This window comes from Sylvia atricapilla, chromosome 22 (assembly GCF_009819655.1).
Source record: "Sylvia atricapilla isolate bSylAtr1 chromosome 22, bSylAtr1.pri, whole genome shotgun sequence".
Taxonomy (NCBI): Eukaryota; Metazoa; Chordata; class Aves; order Passeriformes; family Sylviidae; genus Sylvia; species Sylvia atricapilla.
Window position 1 is genome coordinate 6,036,569 of NC_089161.1, and position 23,008 is coordinate 6,059,576.

The 23,008-nt window shown below is 55.8% G+C and overlaps 2 protein-coding genes across 3 annotated transcripts; both read right to left on the bottom strand.

The window, feature by feature from the left end:
* Positions 1-2,252: 2,252 nt before the first annotated feature.
* HTR6 (5-hydroxytryptamine receptor 6) lies at positions 2,253-5,352 on the bottom strand. The gene is made up of 3 exons (XM_066334404.1): positions 4,630-5,352; positions 2,951-3,109; positions 2,253-2,687 (listed from the first exon to the last, which is right to left on the bottom strand). Exons 1-3 carry the CDS (start codon positions 5,350-5,352, stop codon positions 2,295-2,297), a joined length of 1,275 nt encoding a protein of 424 aa, XP_066190501.1. The 3' UTR covers positions 2,253-2,294.
* A 4,259-nt stretch (positions 5,353-9,611) lies between these two features.
* Positions 9,612-22,616, bottom strand: NBL1 (NBL1, DAN family BMP antagonist). Of its 2 annotated transcripts, XM_066334406.1 has the most exons (5): positions 22,498-22,616; positions 15,810-15,874; positions 12,305-12,499; positions 12,020-12,131; positions 9,612-10,853 (listed from the first exon to the last, which is right to left on the bottom strand). In XM_066334406.1, exons 1-5 carry the CDS (start codon positions 22,561-22,563, stop codon positions 10,599-10,601), a joined length of 693 nt encoding a protein of 230 aa, XP_066190503.1. In that variant the 5' UTR covers positions 22,564-22,616; the 3' UTR covers positions 9,612-10,598. The 2 variants fall into 2 exon arrangements, with proteins under 2 accessions (XP_066190503.1, XP_066190502.1); XM_066334405.1 differs by lacking the exon at positions 15,810-15,874 and having other exon boundaries at positions 22,498-22,615.
* Positions 22,617-23,008: the final 392 nt, after the last annotated feature.

Sequence of the window (23,008 nt, forward strand, 5' to 3'; positions counted from 1 at the left end):
CACGGTTCTGTTTGATTTCTACCTCCTTCCATAGAAGAAAATTGGCTCCACTCTCTTCATCCCCAGTCTCAGAGCAGAGGGAAGGACCCAGCTCTGCATCTCCTGCCAGCACAGCTCCAGAACTTCGTGAGAATGAGCCACATCTTCCATAAAAGACCCTTTTCTGGCCTGTTTTGCTAGTGAGCCCAGGCAAGTGCATCTGGCAAGAGTGTGGCAGGCAGGTAACCCCCCTCTGGGGCACCTCTGGGGTTTTATGCTTTGCCACAAGGGAGGGTTCAAACTCTCCCACCCCCATCTGAGGGTCCTGTTGACTCATGAGAGGGGACACATTGGGATTGCACCTTCCAGTTTTGGTTCACACAGGGTTCTCCCCCTCCTCCTGCCCACTGACCCAGCAGCCACGTTAATCCCTCCTCTCCTTCCATTCCCACTTCCTGCAAACCTTACCTGCAGGTCATTCCTCATGGAGTCAGACATGGCTGTGTTTGGGGGTGATGCTGTGACCCAGCAAACCTCCATGGTTTGGATACAGTGCCTGGCAAAATCCAGCATCCCAGGGGGCTCAGACCGGCCCAGCTCTGATCTGGAGTGGTGCCTCGCTGTGGAGATGGGAGGGATCCACAGGGATGGGGCTGTTTGGCCAGCTGGTGTTGGTGCCATTGGCTGCAGGGGTGGGATGAGATTTCTCTGCTCATCTCAGGGTTTGTCCACAAGTCAACACCTAATTACACAGAGCTGCCTGGATGAGACAGTAAGGAATGACAGCTTTTGAACATTTGGCTTGAAGAGGTGACTCTCCCTCTCTCTCTGTCCATCTCCCGAGGCTGATTTGGTACCTAACAAACTTCCAGACTCCACAGTGCCTTTTTCTGCTCCTTTTTACCTCAGGTTGTAGTCCAAGCTGGTATTCATATAAAGCCATTGTGGGATGATGCACATCTTGATCTGGGTGCTCAACACCAGCCCCAAGCTCCATCTGTGGCAAAATGCTTTGAACAGTTTGAGGTTTGAGCCTGTGCTCAGCCCTCAGCATGTCCCAGTCACTCATCCCTGGCTCCCAAGGGATTTGTGACAAAGAAATGCTGGGTTGGTCATACAAACTCCTGCTCAGTTCTGGAACATCCATGGGCAACATGGAAAGAAAACTGAAAGTGTCCTGGCATGTGGCTGCTTATTCCAGCATCCTGTATCCAGGGGATGCTCTGTGTCCATTTGGGTATGGGGAGTTCCAGGAGAACAGTCTTGGAATTAGGCAGAAGGCTTGGAGTGAAGGGTCCAGGAAGGGCACAGCAGTCAACTGCCAGCCCAAAGGCACTTGAGGAAGAATTTACTAAAATAATTTGTTTTACTGATATTTTTTTTAAGTGCCCGCTTGTCACATTTATTCAGTTCCATTTACTCTGCTTATGGCTCTGGGAAGGGGGCTGGCATTTTCATTTAAAATACAATATTCCTTCAGGTTCTTATTTGAAGCGGGGGGAAAGTGTATTTTCTAATTGCCTCATGGAGGACATGAAGGATTGTCTGAGGGAAGTGAGATGGTCCTGTGCCAGGAGTGGGAAGCTGTGGGCTGGAGCCTGTGGGAGGAGCTGATCCCATTACTACTGTGAGACACCCACGGAGCCACCTTGAGTCACACCCCACACCCCCACTGAACATCCAAAAATCGGTGTCGAACATCCTGCACCAAACTCAGCCCCTGCAGGGCAGCTCTGTGTGACAAGACGTGGCAATGCCGCTGAACTGGAGCACACTGTGTGACAGGAACCTGAGACAGACACAACTCCAGTGAGGAGATCCAGCTCCAGCTCCGGGAAGATGGGATATTCCATGGGCTGAAGGAGCCCCAAAGCTCAGTGTTCCTGCTGAAGCAGCCCCTGGCCTCTTGTCCATGAGCCACAGGAGGTTTTTCCACCACCTGATGCACTTGGAAGAGATCTGCTGAGCTCCGTGTGTGCAAAACCAAGCCTTGGTTCGAGGTTAGGGAGACAGAGAGTCTGGAATCTGAGGTTCAGACTCACCAGAGATGGAAAGGCCACGGGAGGGGTTAGGGGATGGTGATGGTGAGCACAGGAGGGACGAAAGAGAGAGAGACAAGGCAGGTTAATTCAGCAGCAGCACCTGGCTTTGGATGGTTTGATCCATCTTGTGATAGTGCCTGGGGCCACCGTCCCCTCCATGAGCTGCACCGTGTGCTGGAACAGGGAATTCGGGAGATGGCTAGTGACAAACCAGCTGGCAGAGGTTTGGGCTCCCGGGGATCCTGCCAGCACACGGAGCCGTGTGTGCCCCGCTCAGGCCGTGGGCCTGCCCAGCTGCAGCGCTGTGTCCGCGGGCTCCGCGTCCCAAAGGCTGAAGTGGCGAGCGCCGGGGCGCGCCGGGGCTGGGGGCAGCCGGGACTCGCTCCCCGGTGCCCCGGACTCCACAGAGTCGGTCTCGGCCTGCAGGGTGAGCACGTTCTTGAGGGATGTGGGGGCGCGGGGCCCGCTGTGGGAATTCCTCATGGACAGGGTGATGGCGCTGGGCCGCGGCTCCGCCGGGCGCCGGCAGCAGGGCAGGAATTTGCCCATGGCTCTCTTGAAGTCCCTCATGAAGAGCGGGTAGATGATGGGGTTCATGGTGCTGTTGCAGTAGCCCAGCCAGGTGAGCACATCGAAGAATCCGGCCGGGACACAGCCACAAACTGCCTGGGGAGAACACAGCAGCGATCAGCAGCCTCCCAGCTCAGCCCCAGCCCACGGGGATCTCCCAGGCACACCGACATGCCCCTCTCAAAGGAAACCTTCAAAGCCCTTTGGAAGGGGGTTTTTTCCTTGCTGTTGCTCCCTGGGGAATTGCGTCCTTGGTCTCACTGGTCCAGCAAGACCTTCAGGTGCCTCCAGTTGAACCCAGCTGGATTCCAAAGGGAAAACTTCTGGAAACCCAACATAAAGCCCCCGCAGGCTCTTACCTGTGCCACATTGGTGACGAAGAAGGGCAGCCAGGCCACGAAGAACATGCCCAGGAGGATGCCCAGGGTCAGGCTGGCCTTCAGAGCCTTCTTGCTGTGCTTGTTGGTGAGTCTCCTGTTCTCATTGCTGGCCAGGGGTTGGCTTGGGGCGTGTGGGACCTGCAGCCAGAGACAGAGAGTGGTGGGCAGCTCTCCCTGGCACCAGCATTGGCCTCTGCCCAAGAAAAGTGGCATTTGCTGCTCCAGATCCTGCAAAAACCCTGCTAGTAATTCCCTTCTCCAAGGGGCAGGAGCTGGGCACGCACCACAGGCCCTGAAGCACAAATCAGGAAGGGGAAGTAATAGAAGCCCTCAGCACTGAGAGTATGACATTATTTACTGTAAAATAAGGTGTTTGTCATTAGGCTACTCTTTAAAGAAAAACCCAGCTCAGTCCATGTGAGGATAAAGCCTGCACTAGACAGGCAGTTCCAGCTACTGATTACAGCAGCAAACTAATTAAGGTTTTAAAAGCAGGACATGAAGCACTTCAGTCTCCAAACACCATAACCCAGCCCTCTCTCCCCTCCTGCAATCTAAAATTAAGTGATTATCTCAGCCCTCCCCTGTAATTAAATGATGCCCTGTTGCAACTCAGCTTCTGGCCCAAAAAGAGAACAAAAATCTCTAAACTGAGATGAAGAATGAAAAAGGTTCAAAGATGAAATTTGAGGGTTCCGTGGCTGACACCTTGTTCCTCAGCCAGTTTGGTGCTTCAAGGAGCCTTTTGGTCCTCAGCTGAATGACAAGGGGATGGATGCTGCTCTTCCATGGCACAGCAAAGCCCCTGAACGTCCCCTGACTCTGTTTGTGGAGTCCAAAAAACCTGGCATACAGCAAGAAAATAAACCCTTTATGATATTGTCTGTTTATTCTTTAATTCTCCTTTTCCTTTTGCCTGTCTGGTGCAGCTTATCACGTGTGGGGGAGCTGGCCGGAGTCCTGGCTCTGCTCTTGGAGAGAACAAACTAAATCAAGGTATTTAAAGGCAATTAAGTTTGCCTTTTCCCTGTAGGATATGAGGTCAATAAAGCCTATTACAGGGAATTAAAACTGTTAGATTTAGTGGCAATTACGTTCTCCTGGAGAAATACAAACAAGTGCAGCCACGTTTTTGTTATAAAACCCACACACTCCGGTTCCACCGGCGAGCGCACGAGGAGGGCTTTGGCAGCTCCTGTTATAGAGCAGGTAACAAAAATAGAAGCTTCTGTTCAAAATAAGGTGCTCTCGGAAATCTGGCATTTGCTATTAGTTAAAATCCTTCTCCCCCGTATGTCTCACACCCACCACGGCCAAGATTTATGAGTGGAAAGTCAGATAAGATTGAACCCCTCGGGGATGACGCCAGCCAAGCAAGGGGCGAAACTGCGTTTATTTTGCACTGCTGAGCATTTTTGCCTGAGTCTTACTTATTTCTCTGCTTCTGCTCATGCTATTTCTGTGCTCAGCTTCATAGCTCCCTATTGCTGGGACAATGGGGCACCTCAGAGGACGTCAGGGAGGCGGACGTTGCCCAAAATCTCCCTCCCTTGGGTTGTCAAAGCTGGCTCCAACCCCAAGACCTTCCAGGAGGCAGAGACAACCCAGGCATCCAAATTGTGCTTGCTGCCAGAGCAACGTCCTTGTGGGCACCTTACCTGTGGCGTGGCCTCGTCGGTGGTGGCCACGTTGGAGGCGAGGGAAGCCACCTGCACGGCCTGCCTGCGCGCCGCCAGCAGGATGCGGCAGTAGGTGAAGGAGATGGCGGCGGAGGGCAGGAAGAAGGTGAGGCAGGAGGCCACCAGGGCGTAGGGCAGGCTGACCAGCAGCCGGCACTGCTCCTCGTCCCCCCGGCCGGTGACGTTCAGGGGACGAACCTCCAACTCCAGCTCGTGCCACCCCATCTTGATGGGCAGGAAGGAGGCCAGAGCAGCCAAGGTCCAGGTGGCCAGGATGAGAGCCAGGGCCCTGCAGGACGTCATGCGCAGCTTGTACCGCAGCGGGGACGTGATCAGCAGGTACCGGTCCAGGCTGATGACACAGAGGTTGAGGATGGAGGCGCTGCAGCACATGACATCAAAGGAGGCCCAGAGGGAGCAGAAGTCCCCCCGCAGCACCCAGCGGCCGTAGAGCTGGTTGAGCATGGCCGGGGGCATCACCACCAGCCCCACCATCAGGTCCGACATGAACAGGGACACCAGGAAGTAGTTGGAGGTGTTGCGGAGGGAGCGCTGGGTGACGATGAGGAGGATGAGGAGGAAGTTGCCGGCCGCGGTCAGCAGGATGATGAAGCAGAGGAAGGCGGCCACCCAGCTGCTGCCCACGAGCAGGGAGTGCTCCCCCAGCACGCTGGCATTGGGGGCCCCCAGGTCCCCCTCCATGAGGAGCCGGGGGCAGGGCTGGCTCTGGGGCTGGGGACAGCGTGGCCTGTGCTACGTGATCATCGCCGCAACCAGGGAAGGAGGATCATCTCTCTGTGTCTGTCCTCCCTTGTCTTCTCCTCCTCCTCTCCCTCTCTTCCCCCACTCTCTCTCTTCACTGGCACTCAGGGCAGAGTGACATTCCCAGGAGCCGATCAGCAGGACCAAGGTTCCCTCCCCATTACTCACAGCAGCAACTCGTGCCTGTAAATCCCCCCGCTCTGGGATGTCCCTGGATGCTGCTTCTGGATGCTGGGGACGAGCTGGATGGCAGAGTTCTCAAGATGCCAGGGGTGGCAGGATGCTCTGGATACTCTGATGCTCTGGATGCACTGGACCAGGGAATAATACAGCACCGACATGTTCTGGATGCTCTGCACTCAGGATACTCCAGATGCTGGGGAGGCTCTGCATCCCGGGATATTCCAGATGCCAGGGCTGCTCTGTACCCAGGATACCCTGGGCTCTGGGGATGCTCTGGACTCCAGGATGCTGCAGATGCTGGGGATGCTCCGGCCCCCCGAGGCTCAGCTGAGCTGGGCTCCCTGCAGAGCTCTGTCCCCGGAGTCCCGGAGCTTCTCCTTGCCCCGCGCTGCTGCAGCTGGAGCCGTCAGGAGCGGCAGAGCAGCCTCAGGCGACGACCGGGATGCTCCCAGCCAAGCCCGCCCGGGAGGAGGAAGATCCGGAGTGTGGAAGGGATCTGTGCGGCGGCAGAGGAGCGTCCAGCCCGCGGGGAGGTGTGAGAGTGGGTGTGTGCAGGTGCCAGCCCGACTTTCACCTGCTGCTGTGGATGCACACAAAGGATGCAGAAATGCCGATCGAGGAGGTGGGGCCGGGGGGGAAAGGAGGAGATGAAATGAAGCGCTAATGAAAACAGGGATCTGGGCTAAACTCCACAAAGTGGCAGCCTGAGAGTTCCCGTTTCTGCCTTAAAGAGACAGCTCCGTGCTCTGCCGTCCCTGCCATCCGTGCCGTTTGTGCCAGTGCTGGAGCCCTGGCTGGAGACTCCTGGCAGCCGGGCCAGCGGGTCAGTGGCCAAGCCTGGCCGGCAGCTCCGAGTTCCAGGCTCCATCCTCCACACTGGGCGATAAAAAGCAGAATTTTGCAAAGTCAAATAAAAAAACCAACAAACCACTGCACGCAAGAGCCCTCAGGAAGCAGCCAGGGGACTCGGTGGCAAATATTCCAGCAGCCAGGGATGGAGGAGCAGAAGACAAGGGAGAACCTGGCCTCTCTGCTCCTGGGTTACTTGGCCTGGCCTCGGGGCAGCCCAGCTCCCTGCCTGAGGGGCAGTCCTGGATGGACCACAGCAGCCTGTCCTTCAGCAAGTTGGAGGAACATGGAGAGGAGCCGGCTCAGAAAACCCTCCTGAGTCTCTCTCTGTGCACACTGCCACCTCCACACTCAGGGCAAACTCCTCATGGTGCTGGGCAGGGACTGCTTGGGGGTTTTTAATCACCCAGCTGCCCAAAGGTGGGATTTTCCCAACAAATGGCTGTGATTTCTCTTGGGGGAGACAAGGATGGAGGGCAGTGGCTTCAGCACAGACCAGAACTGAGGGTGTGCCCCTGGCATCCACTCTGTGCTCCCGGGGCCAGGCACTGCCAGCTGCTGCCCATTCCTCCCCAAGTGCCCACCAAAGCTTTCCTTGGAAAGCCTTCCTGGGAAGCTGTGCTGCAGATGTGTGGGTGAGAGCCAGCTGTGCATGCTGCAACCCCAGCGCTGCGCAGCCACCCACCCCGGGACAGAAATCAGCCTTTTCACCAAGTCCTGCTTTTCCAACCACCTTTCCAACAAATTTGTTGTGCTTTTCCCGGTGCCCAAATGGGCATTCCAGGCCTGGAAACCATCTCTGAGCAAGGGAAGGGGAGGTGGAAGGCAGGGACCCAGCCCAAACACACACAGTTATCCCCCCAGGATCTCCATGCCAGGCTGCCACTGGGAAACAGCTGCTGCCACTTGTGCCAGGGCAGGCTCTGCCCTCCCTCTGCTTCCCTGGCTCTCCTTGGATGCTCCCAGCCAAACCTCCCCAGCCACCTCAGTGTCACGGTGTGCTGCCAGCAGTCCCAGGGCAGGGCACGCACACACAAGGGCTCTGATTGCAGCAGGAGGTTTCCTTGGAAAAGCCTTTGCCCCAGGAAACCCTCCCTTCCCCAGCCCATCTGTGCTGGGAGCAGAGAAACCCCACCCTGAGCCCACCCTGAGCAGCCTCCCCAGGCAGGGTAAGGGAAGGCAGCAGCCCAGATTTATTCCAGCTGGATCCACAGCGAGGAAGGGATGCTGCAGTGCAAAGCCAGCCTTCCTTCCCAGCCCTGCTGCATCCCAGCATTGAGGAACATCCCAGTTTGTCTCCAGAGTTTTGCTTCTGAGGAGATTGGATTGGAATCGTGGAGTCGTGGAATGGTTTGTATGTGGAGGGACATTAAAGCTCATCCCATTCCCAACTCCTGCCATGGGCAGGGACACCTTCCACTGCCCCAGGTTGCTCCAAGCCTCATCCAGCCTGGCCTTGGACACTGCCAGAGATCCAGGGGCAGCTTCTCTAGGCAGCCTCTTCCCAACATCCACAGCATTCCCCATGCTTGGGAAGTTTTGTACACTTGGTCAGGATGTGTTTGCTGGGGAAATTAATCTGAACTGACTGAAGCAAAATATGTTTTAAAAAACCTGCCTTAAAATTAAGACCAAATCCTACCACTGCAAAAGCTTGTCCCTGCTGGCAGCTGTCCTGCCCTGTCTGTGCAGTCTCCCTGCACTGCATCTCTGGACACATCTGCAGGGATCATGGACTCCACCAGCTCTGCTCTCCAGTACCACTAGCAGGAAAAGCAAAACCAGGTTGTCAACAGCCACCCAAGTGTTGACATGGGGGGAAAAAAAAAAAAAAGGAGAGTCAAACTGGGAGGTGAGAGACTTTGATGAGAGAATCCAGGCAGTCCAGGGCTTAACACAGCCATGTCCAATAGTGCAATGCACTCTTGGGGTGTCCTTCCAGGCTTTTAACTGGGATGGCTCCTTGGCTTTGAATTTGGGCAGAGCCTGCCTTAACTACTTCAATTTATGGTTTCATCTGCACAAAGCCCTCCACTGCCTGCCTCTGCTGGAGTCATCTCGTGTGGAACAGAGGTGGAGACATCCTGCTCCAAACAACTTGAATTGCAGCTCCTGGAGTTTACAGGAACTCCAGCATCTTTCCACTGTATACCAGTACAAGGGCCCTGTGATGGTGCTCAGTAACCACCACGGGTTTCTCCATCTTTCCCTGGCTCTCGGGTAAAGCTCCCTTCCTTGGGAAGACACTTCACAGCCTAAAAACATGACAATAACAACACAGAGCACCTCTAGCTCTGCCAGGCCCTCCCTGTTCAGCCCATCCCCTCTGCTGTGGCAACTCCTGCCTTAATGCAAACCCCCTTCCACCTGCCCGAGCACGGACCTGCTCTCCCAACCTGTGCAGAGTCCCCAGAGCCTCAGGGAGGGGGCAGTGGGAGCTGGTCTCAATAAGGGGGCAGTGGGAGCTGGTCTCAATAAGGGGGCAGTGGGAGCTGACCTCAATAAGGGGGCAGTGGGAGCTGTCTGCTGGCCCAGGAGCTCCTCCAGGAGCTGATGGCCCTTCCCCAGGGTCAGGCTCAGACCAAGGTGCCTCACTGGTGATTTCTGAGGGCACCCCCACGCTGCCCTGGCATCAGTGGGAGCAGAGGTTTGCAAGGGCACTGCCCTGCCCAGGGAACGCCTGATCCAAACTCCCTTGGGAAGAGCCCGCTGGCTCCAGCCAAGGTGCTCAGCCCCTTCTCCCCGCTGGAGGGATGGCCGGTCCTGTCCGAGCTCTACTTCCAGCGCGTTCCCGGGGGCCGTGAGCATCTGTATGCCAAGGAAGACGCCGGACCAAGACTGTCACCTAGTGGCAACAGCGCCGGAGGAGGTGGCGTGATCCCAACGATCCCACAGGAATCCCACACAAGTGGGACCCACCGCGCCCGCCTCAGCTGCCGTGCAGGCTCTCCGTGCAGCCTCCCGGGGCCACATGCAGCCCATACGCTCAGTATTTGGGCTCTGTTTTCCTTCCAGCAGCTCTCTGTCCTCCTTCTCCCAGCTGGAATGCAGCAGAAAGCTGCGGGAAGCACGGGCTGTCCCCTGCCCTGGACCCTGCAGCACTGCTGCCTGTCCTGGCTGGTGTCCTGGTGTCAGCACTGCCAAAAACCAGACAGGCATCAGAGCACTGAGCAGTGGAAGTCAGAACTAATTTATTTAAGAAAAAAAAAAAAAAAACCACAACAAACCAACAAACCCAAAACTTGCCAAAAGGAGGGGGAGGCATCTATTACAAGCTCGGGAAGCTCTTGTCAGGACAACGCCAAGGAATCAGCTTTATACAACAGAGAGAGAGGGGCAGCAGAGGCCGTGCCCACCTCCAGCCCTGCCCGAGCACTCCCTGCACAGGGCATGTTCCAGCCCTCAGCCCCCTTCTCCCACCACCATGAAAGTGGAAGGAAGAGGGGGGCCAGCGGTGGAACCTCCCCAGACCCCCCCAGTTCTTGGCCTTCCCCTGCAGCCCCAAAACGTGAAGCCCCAGCGCTCCCTAGGGAGCAATGTGGTGGCCCTGGGGACAGCAAGGTAAGAGTTGTCACCACCACGGTCCCCAATCCCCTCACACACAGCCTCAGAGGCAAATCCTGGGGCAAAACCCTCCCCAAGAGCCTCCTGGTACAAAGGGTTGGGGTGGGACTAAGATCCAGTGGGTGCCAGGAGCACGTCCATGCTGAGCCCTTGTGGGCAGGCAGGGAGAGAGGAGGCAGAAGGGGAGCTGCTGATCCCACCACCCCAGGAGAGATGTGGATCCCTCGTGGGACTCTGGAGAGGCTGCTTCCCTTCTTCCTCCACGCTGGGCATAGGGAAAACCCAGCAGGACTCAGAGGGCTCCCCTCAGGGCTGGGAGCCTGCAGACAGCCTCGGGAGCCCGGCCCAGCCCCTGCTCTCAGCCACAGCCCCTCGTGCCTCTCCTCTCAATATATTATCATTATTATGTGCAAGTAGTTTTGCATCAGGAAAGGCCGAGCCCTGGTGTCTCAGCCTGCAGCTCCAGCCTCAGCCCTGCCTGCGCCTCGGAACGTCCGAGGGCAGCGAATGGACAGGAAAGACTCCAGCACCCCCCTCCCTCCCCAAAGCCCGGCCCCGGCCCTCGCACAGCCCTGCCAGGACACTCTGGGTCACTCCTCGCCCTCCTCCTCGTGCTGGTGGTGGCTGGAGGCCGGCGGCTCCTCCAGCTCCTGCTGGTGGTGGGGGTAGTGGTGGGGCGCGGGCCCCTCGTGGGGCATGTTCTCCTCGGCGTTCAGGTACACGTTGAACAGGGCTCCCTCGTGGCTTGGCTCCTTGCCACAGGCCTGGCAGCTGCAGTGCAGGATCTTCTCCACCAGCTTGTCCACCCTGGGGATCTCCTCGTTGCCTGGGCAGTCCAGTGTCACCTGGGCGGAGGGACAAGGACACAGCGGGGTCAGTGCTCAGGCTCCCGTGGTGGGAGGTGTAACCTGCCCCAGACCCTGCAGATTTGGGGTGTTTTAGGTCAGATGTGATGGGTTTCTATCCACAGAAACAAACCTCCCATCAGTCTGCAAGGTGGGAGTTCTCTGAGAATGTCTTGTTCCAGACATTCAGGGAAAATCATAGAAACATCAAGGCTGGAAGAGACCTTCAAGCTCATTGAGTCAAACCAACAACCCAGCACCACCATAGTCACCTCTAAACCATGGCATCAAGATTGGAAAAAACCTGCAAAACCATCAAATCCAACCCATGACCCATCCCCACCTTGTCAGCCAGCCCAGAACACTAAATGCCACTGCCAGTCATTCCTTGGACACCTCCAAGGGACAGGGACTCCTCCACCTCCTTGAGGAACTTTTTCCAAAGCCTGACCACCCTTTCAGTGAAATGTTTTTTCTTACATGTAATCTGAACCTCCCTTGGTGCAACTTGAGGCCATTTCCTCTCCTCCTTTCAGTTGAGACACAGCAGAAGAGACTGACCCCCACCTCCTCCCACCTCCTTTCAGCACCAGCTCCAGCAGGACACAGCTCCCAGGAAATGATGTCACTGGAATATCACTGTGACAGCAAAGGCCACCCACAAGAGGTGATGCTGGGTAGTCTGGACTAAACCCTCTCATTGAATGTGAGCTGAAAGTGAGGCAGAGAGAAGAGCCAATTCCCTGGGCTCTGGGCTTCTCCTGGACCTAGGTTTATGCCTCTGCCAGGATCAGAGGTGACACGGAACTGTGAGGTCTAAGGATGACTGGCTGTGGGAGGAAGTTCTGGGTATCAAACACAGCCAAATCTCCCAAGGGGGAGCAGGTGACAAAGGGAGCAGTGGAGAGAGCAGGCATGTGGATAAGCACAGGGATAAATACTGCAGGGAATAACAGAGGATGTTTCTGCAAATAGAGGGATAACAGATCATTCACAGAGCTTCCAGCAACTCCTTTGACCCAGGCATCTCAAGACATGGTGCAGTCACCTGAGAGATGCCCTGGAAGGAAACTGTGAGTGGGAAAAGCCCAGAGAAGGAGAAGGACAGGCCCTGCAGTGGTGTCAGGGCAGACCTGAGGCCCCATGGAGCAGAGCAGGATACTCACAATTTCCCACATGGACTGGGCTGGCATGCAGGAGTCGCAATGAACCAGGGACTCTGTGGACTGGGGGAAGGTGTTGGGGACACTGTAGCTGAAACACTGTCCCAGACAGGCCCTGCAAAGACAGCAGGAGGGGTGAGGACTCAGGGAAGGTGCTGCTCTTCCCAGCAAAGGCAGAGATTTGACCTTCCCCTGAGACAGAGGCAGGACACTGTGTGAACCACAGTCCCCAGAGCTGCTCCAGGGCCACCAGCTGCCCCCAGCCCTGGGCTGAGGGTGGATCTGTACCTGTTCTGGATGGATTTGGACTCGCAGCCGCTGTGCCCCACGATCTGGGTGATGTTCTTGGCCTCGCACCAAGCGCTCTTGTCCGGGAAGAGGGCGAGCTTGTTTATGGGTGGAGGAGCAGCCAGGAGCAGCGCTGGGAACAGGGCTCCCACCACAAACCATAACATCATGGCCAGCTCTGCCAAGGTCCTACACCTGCACACAGAGAGCAAAATGTTAGCAGCAAAGAAAACTGTCAAAGCAGCCCATTTCTCCTGCCCTGTGGGAGTTCTTGGTTGCTAAAGCACAGGTCCATCCCCACATCCCCCTCCACAGCCCCTGCCAAGGCCAGGACAGCACCCAGAGCACTGCCTGCAGAGTGGGATGTGCTCCTCCACCTCTCTCCTCTTCCACACAACCTCTGGACCAGTCAGACACCTGTGTTACCTCTCCCAAGCTCTGTGCCTGGAACAATAGAAGGCTTTTCCTCTTTTTGCACCCAAAGCTGGGCTGAGAGAAGTTTGCAAACCAAAAATGTCACCGTCACGAATCGAGCCAGGCTGGAGAAGTCGCACAGCACAGAAATGTTTTTATTTGAGTGCAGGAACAAGCTTTCCAATTCCTTTTCTCCCACCTTGAGCCAAAGCTGGTCTTGCTGCCAGCCTTGCCGGGGTCCCCTCTCCTCCAGGGAGCGCGCAGCAGGTGTCGCTGCAAGGCAGCAGCACGCAGGGACACGTGGAAACCTCAGCCCAGAGGCTGGAAACCCGCAGGAAAGAACAATACAGCGTTTATTTATACAGAGCCACTCCAAGTCTGCAAAGGGTTATTCCGAGGATGGGAACTGGGGCTGCAGACAAGGCGGGGGGGTCTTGTCACAAGGATAAACCTCGCTCGCAGAGGTGGTCAGTCTAGAGGACGCTCCCCACCCCCAGAGGAATCCCCACGAGGTTTCCTTGCTCTGCTCTCCAGCCAAGGTGCCTGAATTAACACTCCCAAGTCGCCGGGGAAAGGCAGATGGAAAAGCAGCACAGAAACAGGGAAACTTTTTCCTGTGTGGGGTTTGGATGGAGTTATGGTGAAAGGCATTTATACTTCCGAAAATATTTGTTAGAACCATGTTATTTGTTATTTCCTTCTATTTATTTAACCAGACAGCGATCCACAGCCCACACTGGAAAGACTCCTGTTGATTCCTATGGCTCCTGGGCCCAGCCCTCTAACACTTTCTGAGAAGGAGAGGAAAAATGCCCTGCTTCCTCCAGGGTCCTCACCCCCATCCCCTGGGCTGCAGGACCATCAGATTTATCTAAATGATTGAAACGCCCCCCTAAGCACTCAAGGATTTAAGGTCGTTATGGGATTTTGCCCTGTTATCCCTCCACTGAGCTCAACCTCCTGGATCTGAATCAAGAGACAGATGAGAAAGATTCTTCCATCCCAAGGCACACAGAAAAGAGCATCCTCATTCACGGGATCTCTGGAGGAATCTTGGGGGGTGTCTGCTAAATTTCCTCATTTTCTGGTGATACAGAACCACAGTAATATAATGCAGCAACACCTGCAACGCCCTGGCTTCATAATCCTCCCAAACACTTGTGGGATGTGAATCCCAAGGGTACCTGGTGGGACAAAATACCCGCACAAAGGAGATTTTGCAGGTGTTGGCTGGAGATAAGCAGAGGATCTTAACTCCTGAGCTTGCACTGCCACTAATGAGAGTTGTGGGGTTAAAATACATCTATGCCTGAAGTTGTTTTTTTTTTCCATTTCAGTGGAGGAATTCTGCAATTTCTGAAGGAGGAACATGGTTAAGTTGTACACACAGACTCACACACACTTGGTTTTCTTTCCAAAACAAGCATCACTCATTCCTCACATGCCAGCAGCTCTGTCCTGAGGAATCCTGCTCCCAAAGGCAAGTCCGAGATCAGAGCTGGGATGTGACCCAAAGAGCAATCACAACCCCCTCGGGAACAGCCCAAATTCCTCTGGAGTCAGCACACAAGTTCACTTCCACATGCCCGATTAGAGAGCAATTTCCTTCTTTCCTAAGAAAAGTGGGGTTTTTCCAGGTTTCTGTGCACCTCTGCCCAGCTGCGAAGAGGCAAACCTTCCTGTCTGTGCTGACAAGTCCTGTTTGCCAGGATCGGGGTTCCTGGAGGGAGGTGTTCCACGGAGGTGTTTCTGCTGCTCAGAGCAGACCCACTGCCAGAGGCGTGAGGGATCCTCTCCCAGCATCCCGCGAGGAAGATGAGTGAGGATGTGCTCTGCTAAAGCACAGCACCTGGCCTGCGTTCAGGAAAGCACTTAAACATGTGCTGAAGCCTTCTCCTTTCCTGAGCAGGGGTGTGTTTGTAACCAGGGCCCCCACGGGCCCCTTTGCAAGGGGCGGTGGAGGAGTGGGGAATCGGGTACCCCCAGCAGGGGAACCAGGCACCTCTTTTGAGCTGGAGCAATTCCAAGTGTCCCCAATTCCTCAGGACACCCTGGTGCCCAGCACTGCTATCCCCCACTGCCCTGCAGCCCTGAACACAACACATCCCCAGCACATGGTGTTTTCCTTCTCCCAGGAATGTCCTGGAACCCGCAGGGCTACTTTTCTAATAAGTAACAAGGTTTATGCCAGTGCCTAGGAAAACATCTGATGCAGCTGAGTTTGGGAGGGAGCCGGGGCTGGGAGCAGCGTGTCCGTAGCTCAAACCAGTCATGCGAACAGAGCTGCCACCAACACCATTCATCTGACAACAGCCACAGCGACCGAGACAAAAGCACCGTGTTCCTTCTCCCCCCCGGCTGGGAAGGGAAGGGAAGGGAAAAAGGAAGACGAGGCATCCGAGCAGGTTTGCAAACTCCCGATTAAATAAAGGCATTGAGCACATTCCTCCGTGACAAGCTAAATTACACGTTGCAGCCCGAAAGGAACAAGTGTGTTCCCCGGCTGACCCGGCGGGAGCAGCCACTTCCCGGCACACAGGGGCTTCTTTCTCTTCCCCGCACCGAGGCACATTTTTTTTCCCCGCTAGTCAAAGCTCTTCAAGCAGAAAGTTCAGCTCAGTTCCGGCAGAGCCACCGGCCCGTGAGGGTCTCCCCCCGCTGCCTCTGCAGGGAGCCGCATGGCAGCTTCCTCGCCATCCCTCCGGCAGCTTTTGGGAAATAAATGACTCAGCCGCTGAACCTGGCACATCCCAGCTCCCGACACAAACAACTGCTCGGCGCAGGCACAGCTGCAGCCTCGTGGTGAGCAGCTCCGCAGCCCTTTTCCAGCCCGTGCCCCAGGAGCTGAGGGGCAGGTGGGTCTCAGGGCACGGCCCCAGCACCCCCGGGAGAACGGGACAGCTCAGCTTCCCGGTGTGGAGATCTTCTGGTACCACCTCAGATGTTCTGTGTCACCCAGAGGAGCTCCTTCCTCCCGTCCCAGCAGTCCCAGCACTCTCAGGAGTCCCTCCAGCAGGATAACACCGACACCTGGGAGCAGCTGGGAAAATCTCCATCATTACATGGGCCGCAGGACAATCACTGGAATTACCTCGGAGGCCACGTTCCCACCATCCAGCCCACAGCTGTTCCCAGACATTTGGAAACCAAACACTTCTGGAGGAAAATAAAACAGATCTAATCAGTTTTACCCTCTTTTTCCAGTGGGAAGTTTACACCATAACACAAGACAAGCTTGCAGGTGGACATGGGGAACGTTTCACGAGTTGTTTAATGTGCTTATAGATACTTTTCTTATCCAAGATCTTGCAATTCTGCCAAGTACAGAGAACCACAAACACAGGTAGATTGTGCTCACGGCCACACATGAGGCACCACAGGCTCTGAGAGACAAGAATCCCCAAAGCTTTACAAACATCACTCGGCCGAGGCTCCCAGCCTGGGAACACAAAACAGGGCCCACTCCATGCTGCTGCTCAGTGCCTGGCTCAGGGATCCAGGCCCTTTTGAGACACACGAGACCTCAGCAGAGATGGACAAGGTGAAGGTTTTGGCTGCTGGTCGGGGATCCCCTCCCCTGTGCTGCCTCCCTGGACACAGGGTTGTCCTTCCCGATGGATCCAGCCGCCCACCCAGCCAGGCTCTGCCTTCACTGGGCCGAGCTGCCAGGAGTGACCCCGGGCTGGTGTCACACAGGAGGCTCAGCACTTTGTGTGTTATTTGTGCTGTTTGGCTGACAAGAACTGCCACACGGAGCAGAGGAGGGCCCCAAGATTCTCTGTGCCTCAGTTTCCCTGGTTGCAAGAGCAGAGACAGGGCAGCACTGAGTGAGTTGATGGGTGCAGGGCGTGTGGAAAGCACAGGGAAGTGTCTGGAGCCCCAGACTCCCTCGGAGAGAAGCGGCTGCCAGGGCAGGAGGGAGGGCTGGCTGCCAGCAGCCCTTGCCCCACATTCCTGGGTGGAAGGCACAGGGCAGGTGGGAGCCAGGTGGGGACAGCGTGTGGGGGAGTCACACCAGGACACGGCGCTGCAGGGGAGAGGAGGGAGCTCTGCAGGGACTCGCTCTTGTGGGATCACTGCTGTGTGTGCAGGTGGCCAGGAGAGACCTCACTGCAGGAAATGCTGAAAGGAAAATTATTATTTAGGCACCTAAAAGGATGCAAAGCATCTGCTTGGTGGCAACTGGAAAGAAACATCCCAGAAAGATCCAGGGCATGGCTCCCCTCAGGCGCGGGATTAGGTCTGTCACTTCTGAGCACCACTGGGGATTGGCTCTTAGGAAACTCAACTCAAATAATATTTGCTTACATGGAACAAAACAACTTATAAGCCAGCATTATTAAACGGGAAAGCTTAAATCTCAGCTGCAAAAAATTGAAAAGTGACTGTGTATTGAAAAACATCTATCAAAACAACAGATGTTTTTTAATACCTGTTCTTATTAAATACTTCCCTCTTTTAGAAATTTGCATTTAGCTAAAACTTTACAATTTTGGGGACCCTTACTGTAGTGGCTGTAACAGCCCGAAAGAATCTGATTGATATGGGCAGGAGAGAGGGAAGAGGACTCTGCGCTGAGAATGTCTGGAGGTAATTCTTCAGGACAGCAGGACACAAGAGTGCTTAACTGAGCACAGAAATCTCTCCCTAGCTCACAGCTCCAGTCTTGCTTCGCTGAGCTGCAAAATCTGGGGAGAAATTACAAAAAAATAAACAGGGAACTACCACAGGAAGACATTTGATATTTAACAACCACAAGAATCATCCCAAGAACCTTTTGATAATGGAGCAAAAGCTGTGTCGTTTCTCACTGTGGACCTGGCTGTGTCTGCTCCTTTCAGAAGCAGATGTTAGAGCTTCCCTTTCTGTAACATATTAATTTCCACTCAAGCATGGTTGGGCAAGTCACACAAATAAAGCAGAAATAAAAAAAAGCAGTGCAGCATTTTTAAAGCCCTCTGCCCTCCCCACATTGGCCAGAATGTCAAAAGATGTTGATACACCGAGAGTTTTAATCTGGCTTCTCGACTATGCACTGAGCACTGGGGAAACTCATTTTCTGCAGCTGGGAAAAAAAAAAAAAAAAATCCAAGCTGCTTTACCTACAAAAGTCATTGAAAAGCTCCCTCTGGATTTAGGCTTAGCATGGGGTCCTGGAGGAGCTCTGTTGGAAAAGGGACACTAATGGCCTGTAGAAGAAGCAAGAGTCATATAAACAATTTCTGGTAATTTATTTCAATTGCTCGATTTCTTCAGCATTGAGAACAATCACAGCCGGGAAAATGCATCAACCTAAAGCTCAGGAGCATATCCTGGCCCCACACCTCCACTCCTCCTTGTCTTGCATCACTTGGGGCTCTGCAGCCCCCAAAACCAGCAGGACAAGTGGGATGGAAGCAAGGATCAGCTTTGTGGGGGGCTGGAAAACGAGCCTGGGACCAGATCAGCTTTGTGGGGATCTGGAAAACGAGCCTGGGAGCAGATCAGCTTTGTGAGGATCTGGAAAACAAGCCTGGGACCAGATCAGCTTTGTGAGGATCTGGAAAACGAGCCTGGGAGCAGATCAGCTCTGTGAGGAGCTGAAGACAGACCTGGGGTGAGGCCGGAGCAGCGGCGGCTCCGGGCAGCAGCGGCCCGGGGAGCCTCAGCTGGGTACAGAGAGGGGTCCGGCTGTGCCCAGGCCCTGCACAGGGCAGGATCCGCCTGGAGCTGTGGCTGGAGCCTTCCCAGCGCTGGGTCGGAGCCGGTGCAGCTGATCGGAGCACCAGGCCCTTCCCAACACAGCTGGGAGCAGCGTTTCAGCCCGAGGCCTCCCTCACTCACATGCCCGGGCCTGAGCGGGGCCCGGCCGCCTCCGCTCCCCCCGGAGCCGCTGCTCCCCACAGAGCCTCTGCTCCCCACAGAGCCGCTGCTCCCCACACAGCCTCTGCTCCCCACAGAGCCGCTTTTCTCCCCACACAGCCTCTGCTCCCCACACAGCCTCTGCTCCCCACACAGCTGCTGTTCTCCCCACAGAGCCGCTGTCCTCCCCACAGAGCCTCTGCTCCCCACACAGCCTCTGCTCCCCACACAGCCTCTGCTCCCCACAGAGCCGCTTTTCTCCCCACACAGCCTCTGCTCCCCACACAGCCGCTGCTCCCCACAGAGCCGCTTTTCTCCCCACACAGCCTCTGCTCCCCACAGAGCCGCTGTTCTCCCCACAGAGCCGCTGTCCTCCCCACAGACCCGCTGTTCCCCACACAGCCGCTGTTCTCCCCACACAGCCTCTGCTCCCCACACAGCCGCTGTTCTCCCCACACAGCCGCTGTTCTCCCCACACAGCCTCTGCTCCCCACACAGCCGCTGTTCTCCCCACAGAGCCGCTGCTCCCCACACAGCCGCTGTTCTCCCCACACAGCCGCTGTTCTCCCCACACAGCCGCTGTTCCCCACACAGCCGCTGTTCCCCACACAGCCGCTCTTCCCCACACAGCCGCTGTTCCCCACAGAGCCGCGCCACGGCCAGCCCGGGCTGAGGGCATCTGGCCGTGCAGGAGGGTGTCCACAGCCCCTTTGAAAATCCCGCGGATAACAGGGATTCTGCTGCTCTCTCCAACGCTGTCCCTGAGCCCTGCGAGCAGCAGTTTCCCACCTGGCGAGGGGAAGGAGTTCTCCTCCAGCACGGCGGCCCTGTGGCGGCCTGACCATCACCCACGGCACGGCCCCGGAGCCCCGGGCTCTGCTCGGTCACTGCGGTCCCCCGAGCGGCCAAAGACACAACCTGTCCCCTCCGTGTTGAAGCACGAGTGGGCAGTAACAGGGCCCGCCGGCTTTTCCCCGGGTCAGGCCGGCAGGCAGCGGGCACGGCCCCGGGGAGCGCTGCTCCCGCAGGCCCCGCGCTGCTTCCACTTAGAGTGAGGTAAACTGGGACCGGCTCCTCCGAATGACTCCACTGGTGCAAATGAGATCAGAATCTGGCACCGCTTGTCTTACTCAAAACAAGCCTAACTGGAACCAGATAAAACCAGTTCCAGCGCAGAGTGGCCACCAGGATGATGATTTTTTTAATTCCTGCAGGCAGCGAGGGGAGCTGTCTTGGATGCCAACCACGCTGGCTTTCGCCTGGCTCGGTCATTCATTACCAAACTTGCATAAAAACCCAACGCAGCGGGGTTGCGCCTGCAGGATCAGGTTCCCAGCTGCTGGAGCAAGAAGGGGAAAGAGGAAAGGAGAAAAGGGCTTGTGGATGGAGCTGTGGATGTTTCAGGAGCCTCCCTGCCGTCTCCCTCTCCCTTCATGCCCATTCGGGCCATATCTTGGTCATAGCAGCAGAAATTCAGTGACCTGATGTGGTTTTGAAGAGGTTTACCCTCTTTTAGTCTCTGCTTTACAGCACACCAGCCTCCTCAGTTCTGATAGCAAAAAACCAGTGTCTGTGTTATTTACCCATGGCACTGACCAAACCTAGAAAAACACAGGGAATTGCAAGGCCAGAGGAGTTTGGAGGTAGTGTAACAGCTCACAGCCCAGATGGGATTTTCAGTTGCTACCAGGGCTGACCTCACACTTGACTTTTAGACGGTTTCTCCTGAAACTTCAGGATTGGGCCCAGAAAGAAATCACACTGTGACCCGAACAGCACTCTCTTCCCCCTCTGGACAGGCAGCCTGATCTTTGTGTCAGAGAAGGCTTAAACCACATCTAAGAGCGACTCGATCACGGGCTCCATCCTGATGCCATTTCCAAAGCTCAGCTTCACAGGGCCGTGATCTTGGCTGGAATGGGGGCAGCAGCCCAGCCCAGCCCAGCCCAGCCCAGCTCCACAACTTCTGGGATGAGTGCTGGGCTGTTCTGTTCCCACCCTCGGTGCTAATTTATGTCCAGGAAAGCCCTGGCCCCCACGGCCCTCCCTCCCTAACCAGCAGTGCATGAGAAACAAAGGTCTGGGGAACAGCAAGCACAGCCCTGCCAGGGCTAACAGAGGACAGACCACCCCTCACTCCCACTCCAGAACTCCCCCAGAAGGACAATTTTATCAGCTGTTCAGGTTTTTAAGAGTCTGATTTGAGTGGGTGCAAAGTTTCTTTGCCCTCAGCTGTGCTGGACCCCTGTTACTCTGCTCCTTGCTTTGTCACAGGAGATCTCCAAGCCTGGGTGTTTTTCTCCAGCAGACTTCAAAACAAAAAGAGCAGGAGCAAGGCCCAAGGACAGAGCAAGAACCTGGCTTTGCCTGCCCCGTGGTCGGATATGGGATCTGGCAGAAGAACTGCGAAAGCTTTAATGGGAACAGCACAGAATTTGGGCAGGAATAACTGCCCAGGAGTTTCCTCTGCTCCTCGGGCAGGTTTCCCATGGCTGCACCAGCTCAATCCGCCCTCGGCAATGCCAGCGCACGGAACAAGCAAAGTCACTCCAACACAGGCAGGTCTTCAAGGCTCCTCGAAAAGCACCTTGGCTCAGGGCCCGATCCTGCACCTCCAGAGCACCCAAACTCCCTCCAGCTCAACTGTTTTCCTTGCTCCGGAAAGAAGGCCGGGCACTGGGGAAGACTTTGCTCATTTGCCCTTTTTGTGAGACCGCAAACTCCCCGAGCTGGAATTCAGCGCAGAGAGGTCACGCCAAGAGCCCGGATTCTTCTCAGGGCTGTTTGCAAACACTTGGGATTTTTATACTGAAGGCAAATTCCATTTCCCATCCTGCGGTTTGCAAATTTGAGGCGAGCAGCCTTTTACGAGATGGGAGACCGCCTTCAAAAGGCAGAAGTGCCCGATGTATGGAGCTGATTTTTGGACATAGCAAAGAAGGCACCGAGTTCTTCAGCTAAAAATACAAGGGAAAATCTGTGTCTCTTCATATCGCTAGGATCTTTCCCACTTGTTTCAGCAGGGTGCAGATCTTTCCAAAAAAAAAAGCTTGCATGGAAAAGCTACAGTGTCCTAAATCCACAAACAATTCACACAGGCTGAATTTTTCATTTGAAGGGGTTAATCCTATATGTAAAAGAACTAGCTGGTGCCCTCGTAAGAGAAATGTTAGTAGGCAATAAGGGATTGTCCAGATCAACTTTAATGCAGCCTGAAAGCGAGCTAAAACATATTCTGTTCCCAAAATACCTACTCGAGAAAAAGAGAAATCCCTACTGATCTTAAAACGCAGAGGCTGTTGTATAGAACAAATAAAAATTGCTGCAAATACTGAGACAAACTGAAATGCTCTGTTGGGGTTCAAAAAATAGGTAGGGATATATTGGATATAAGCTTTACAGTAAGTGCCTAAAGTATTTCCATGAAACAAGGATGTAAATTAATCCCCGGGATGAACTTTTCAAGGAACAAAAGTTTACTGCCTTGCCATCGGGAAAACTTCTTTCTTTTATGATCGTTGAACTACCCCGCGTCCGCTGGTGGTGTGGTCAATCGATACTGAACGTTCCCGTTCTTCCCTCGGCACTTTTTGTTTCAATCCCCGACAGGGATGGGAAGGAGGGGAGGACTCTGTACCACAGATGTGCGACCGACACAGCGCGGCTCCCCGGCTCCCAGGCTTTTATTCTATTTGAGCTAAAGCGGCGGTGGAAATAGTTTAACGATCGCAGAGCAGATCTCCCCCACCAAAGCCTGCCTCATCTGCAACCGATTTCTGCCCGTGGCAACATCCTCATCCTCCCGGCCATCCATCACCGGCGGGCGGGGGGAGAAGAGAAGCCAGAGAGTAAAAGAGACGGAAAATCTGGTGCGGGGGAAAAAGCAGCAGGTTCGGGGCGGGGGTGCGGGGGGGGCACACAAAGCCAGGGCTACTCACCAGCCAGGCGACGGCGGGCGCATCCCATGGGGTCCGGGGCCCAGCGGTGCCCGGCGGCTGCCGCATCCCCGGCGCGGCGGGGCGGCCACGGAGGGAGGCGCGGGGCGGGCGGGAGCGGCCGCCTCCCTCCCCTCGGTGCCGGCTCCGGGCGGTGCCGCCGGCCCCGCCGCTCGCGATTGCACAATCGGGCTGCGAAGGGAGAGGAGGGGAAAGGAAGGAGGGACGGCCGGCGGGAGGAGGGAGCGGCGGCCGCAGCGCCCGCCCGCCCCGCCGGGCTCCGGGCGCACCGAGAGCCCCGCGCAGCCCCGAGGAGAGGAGAGGAGAGCCGGAGCCCCAACAACCCCGGGCACGGAGCTCACCCAGCGGCCTGGGCCGTGGAACCCCCGGCAAGTGTTCGAGCTAACGGGGAGAGCCCGCTGGAAACGCCCGGGCACAAAACGAGGGGCTTCGGCCGGGAGAGCCTAAAGGGAATGTCCCAGCACTTGCTCCTGCAGTGTATAAACAGTCTGGA

Coding starts and splice junctions, on each gene's coding strand:
- NBL1 (XM_066334406.1), bottom strand. CDS start 22,563: ATGCGGCAGCCGCCGGGCACCGCTGGGCCCCGGACCCCATGGGATGCG. Junction 12,132..12,304: donor TCCAAATCCATCCAGAACAG/GTACAGATCCAC, acceptor CTGTCTTTGCAG/GGCCTGTCTGGGACAGTGTT. Junction 10,854..12,019: donor CCCAGTCCATGTGGGAAATT/GTGAGTATCCTG, acceptor CCCTCCGCCCAG/GTGACACTGGACTGCCCAGG.
- HTR6 (XM_066334404.1), bottom strand. CDS start 5,352: ATGGAGGGGGACCTGGGGGCCCCCAATGCCAGCGTGCTGGGGGAGCAC. Junction 3,110..4,629: donor CCGACGAGGCCACGCCACAG/GTAAGGTGCCCA, acceptor CTCTGGCTGCAG/GTCCCACACGCCCCAAGCCA. Junction 2,688..2,950: donor TCGTCACCAATGTGGCACAG/GTAAGAGCCTGC, acceptor TGTTCTCCCCAG/GCAGTTTGTGGCTGTGTCCC.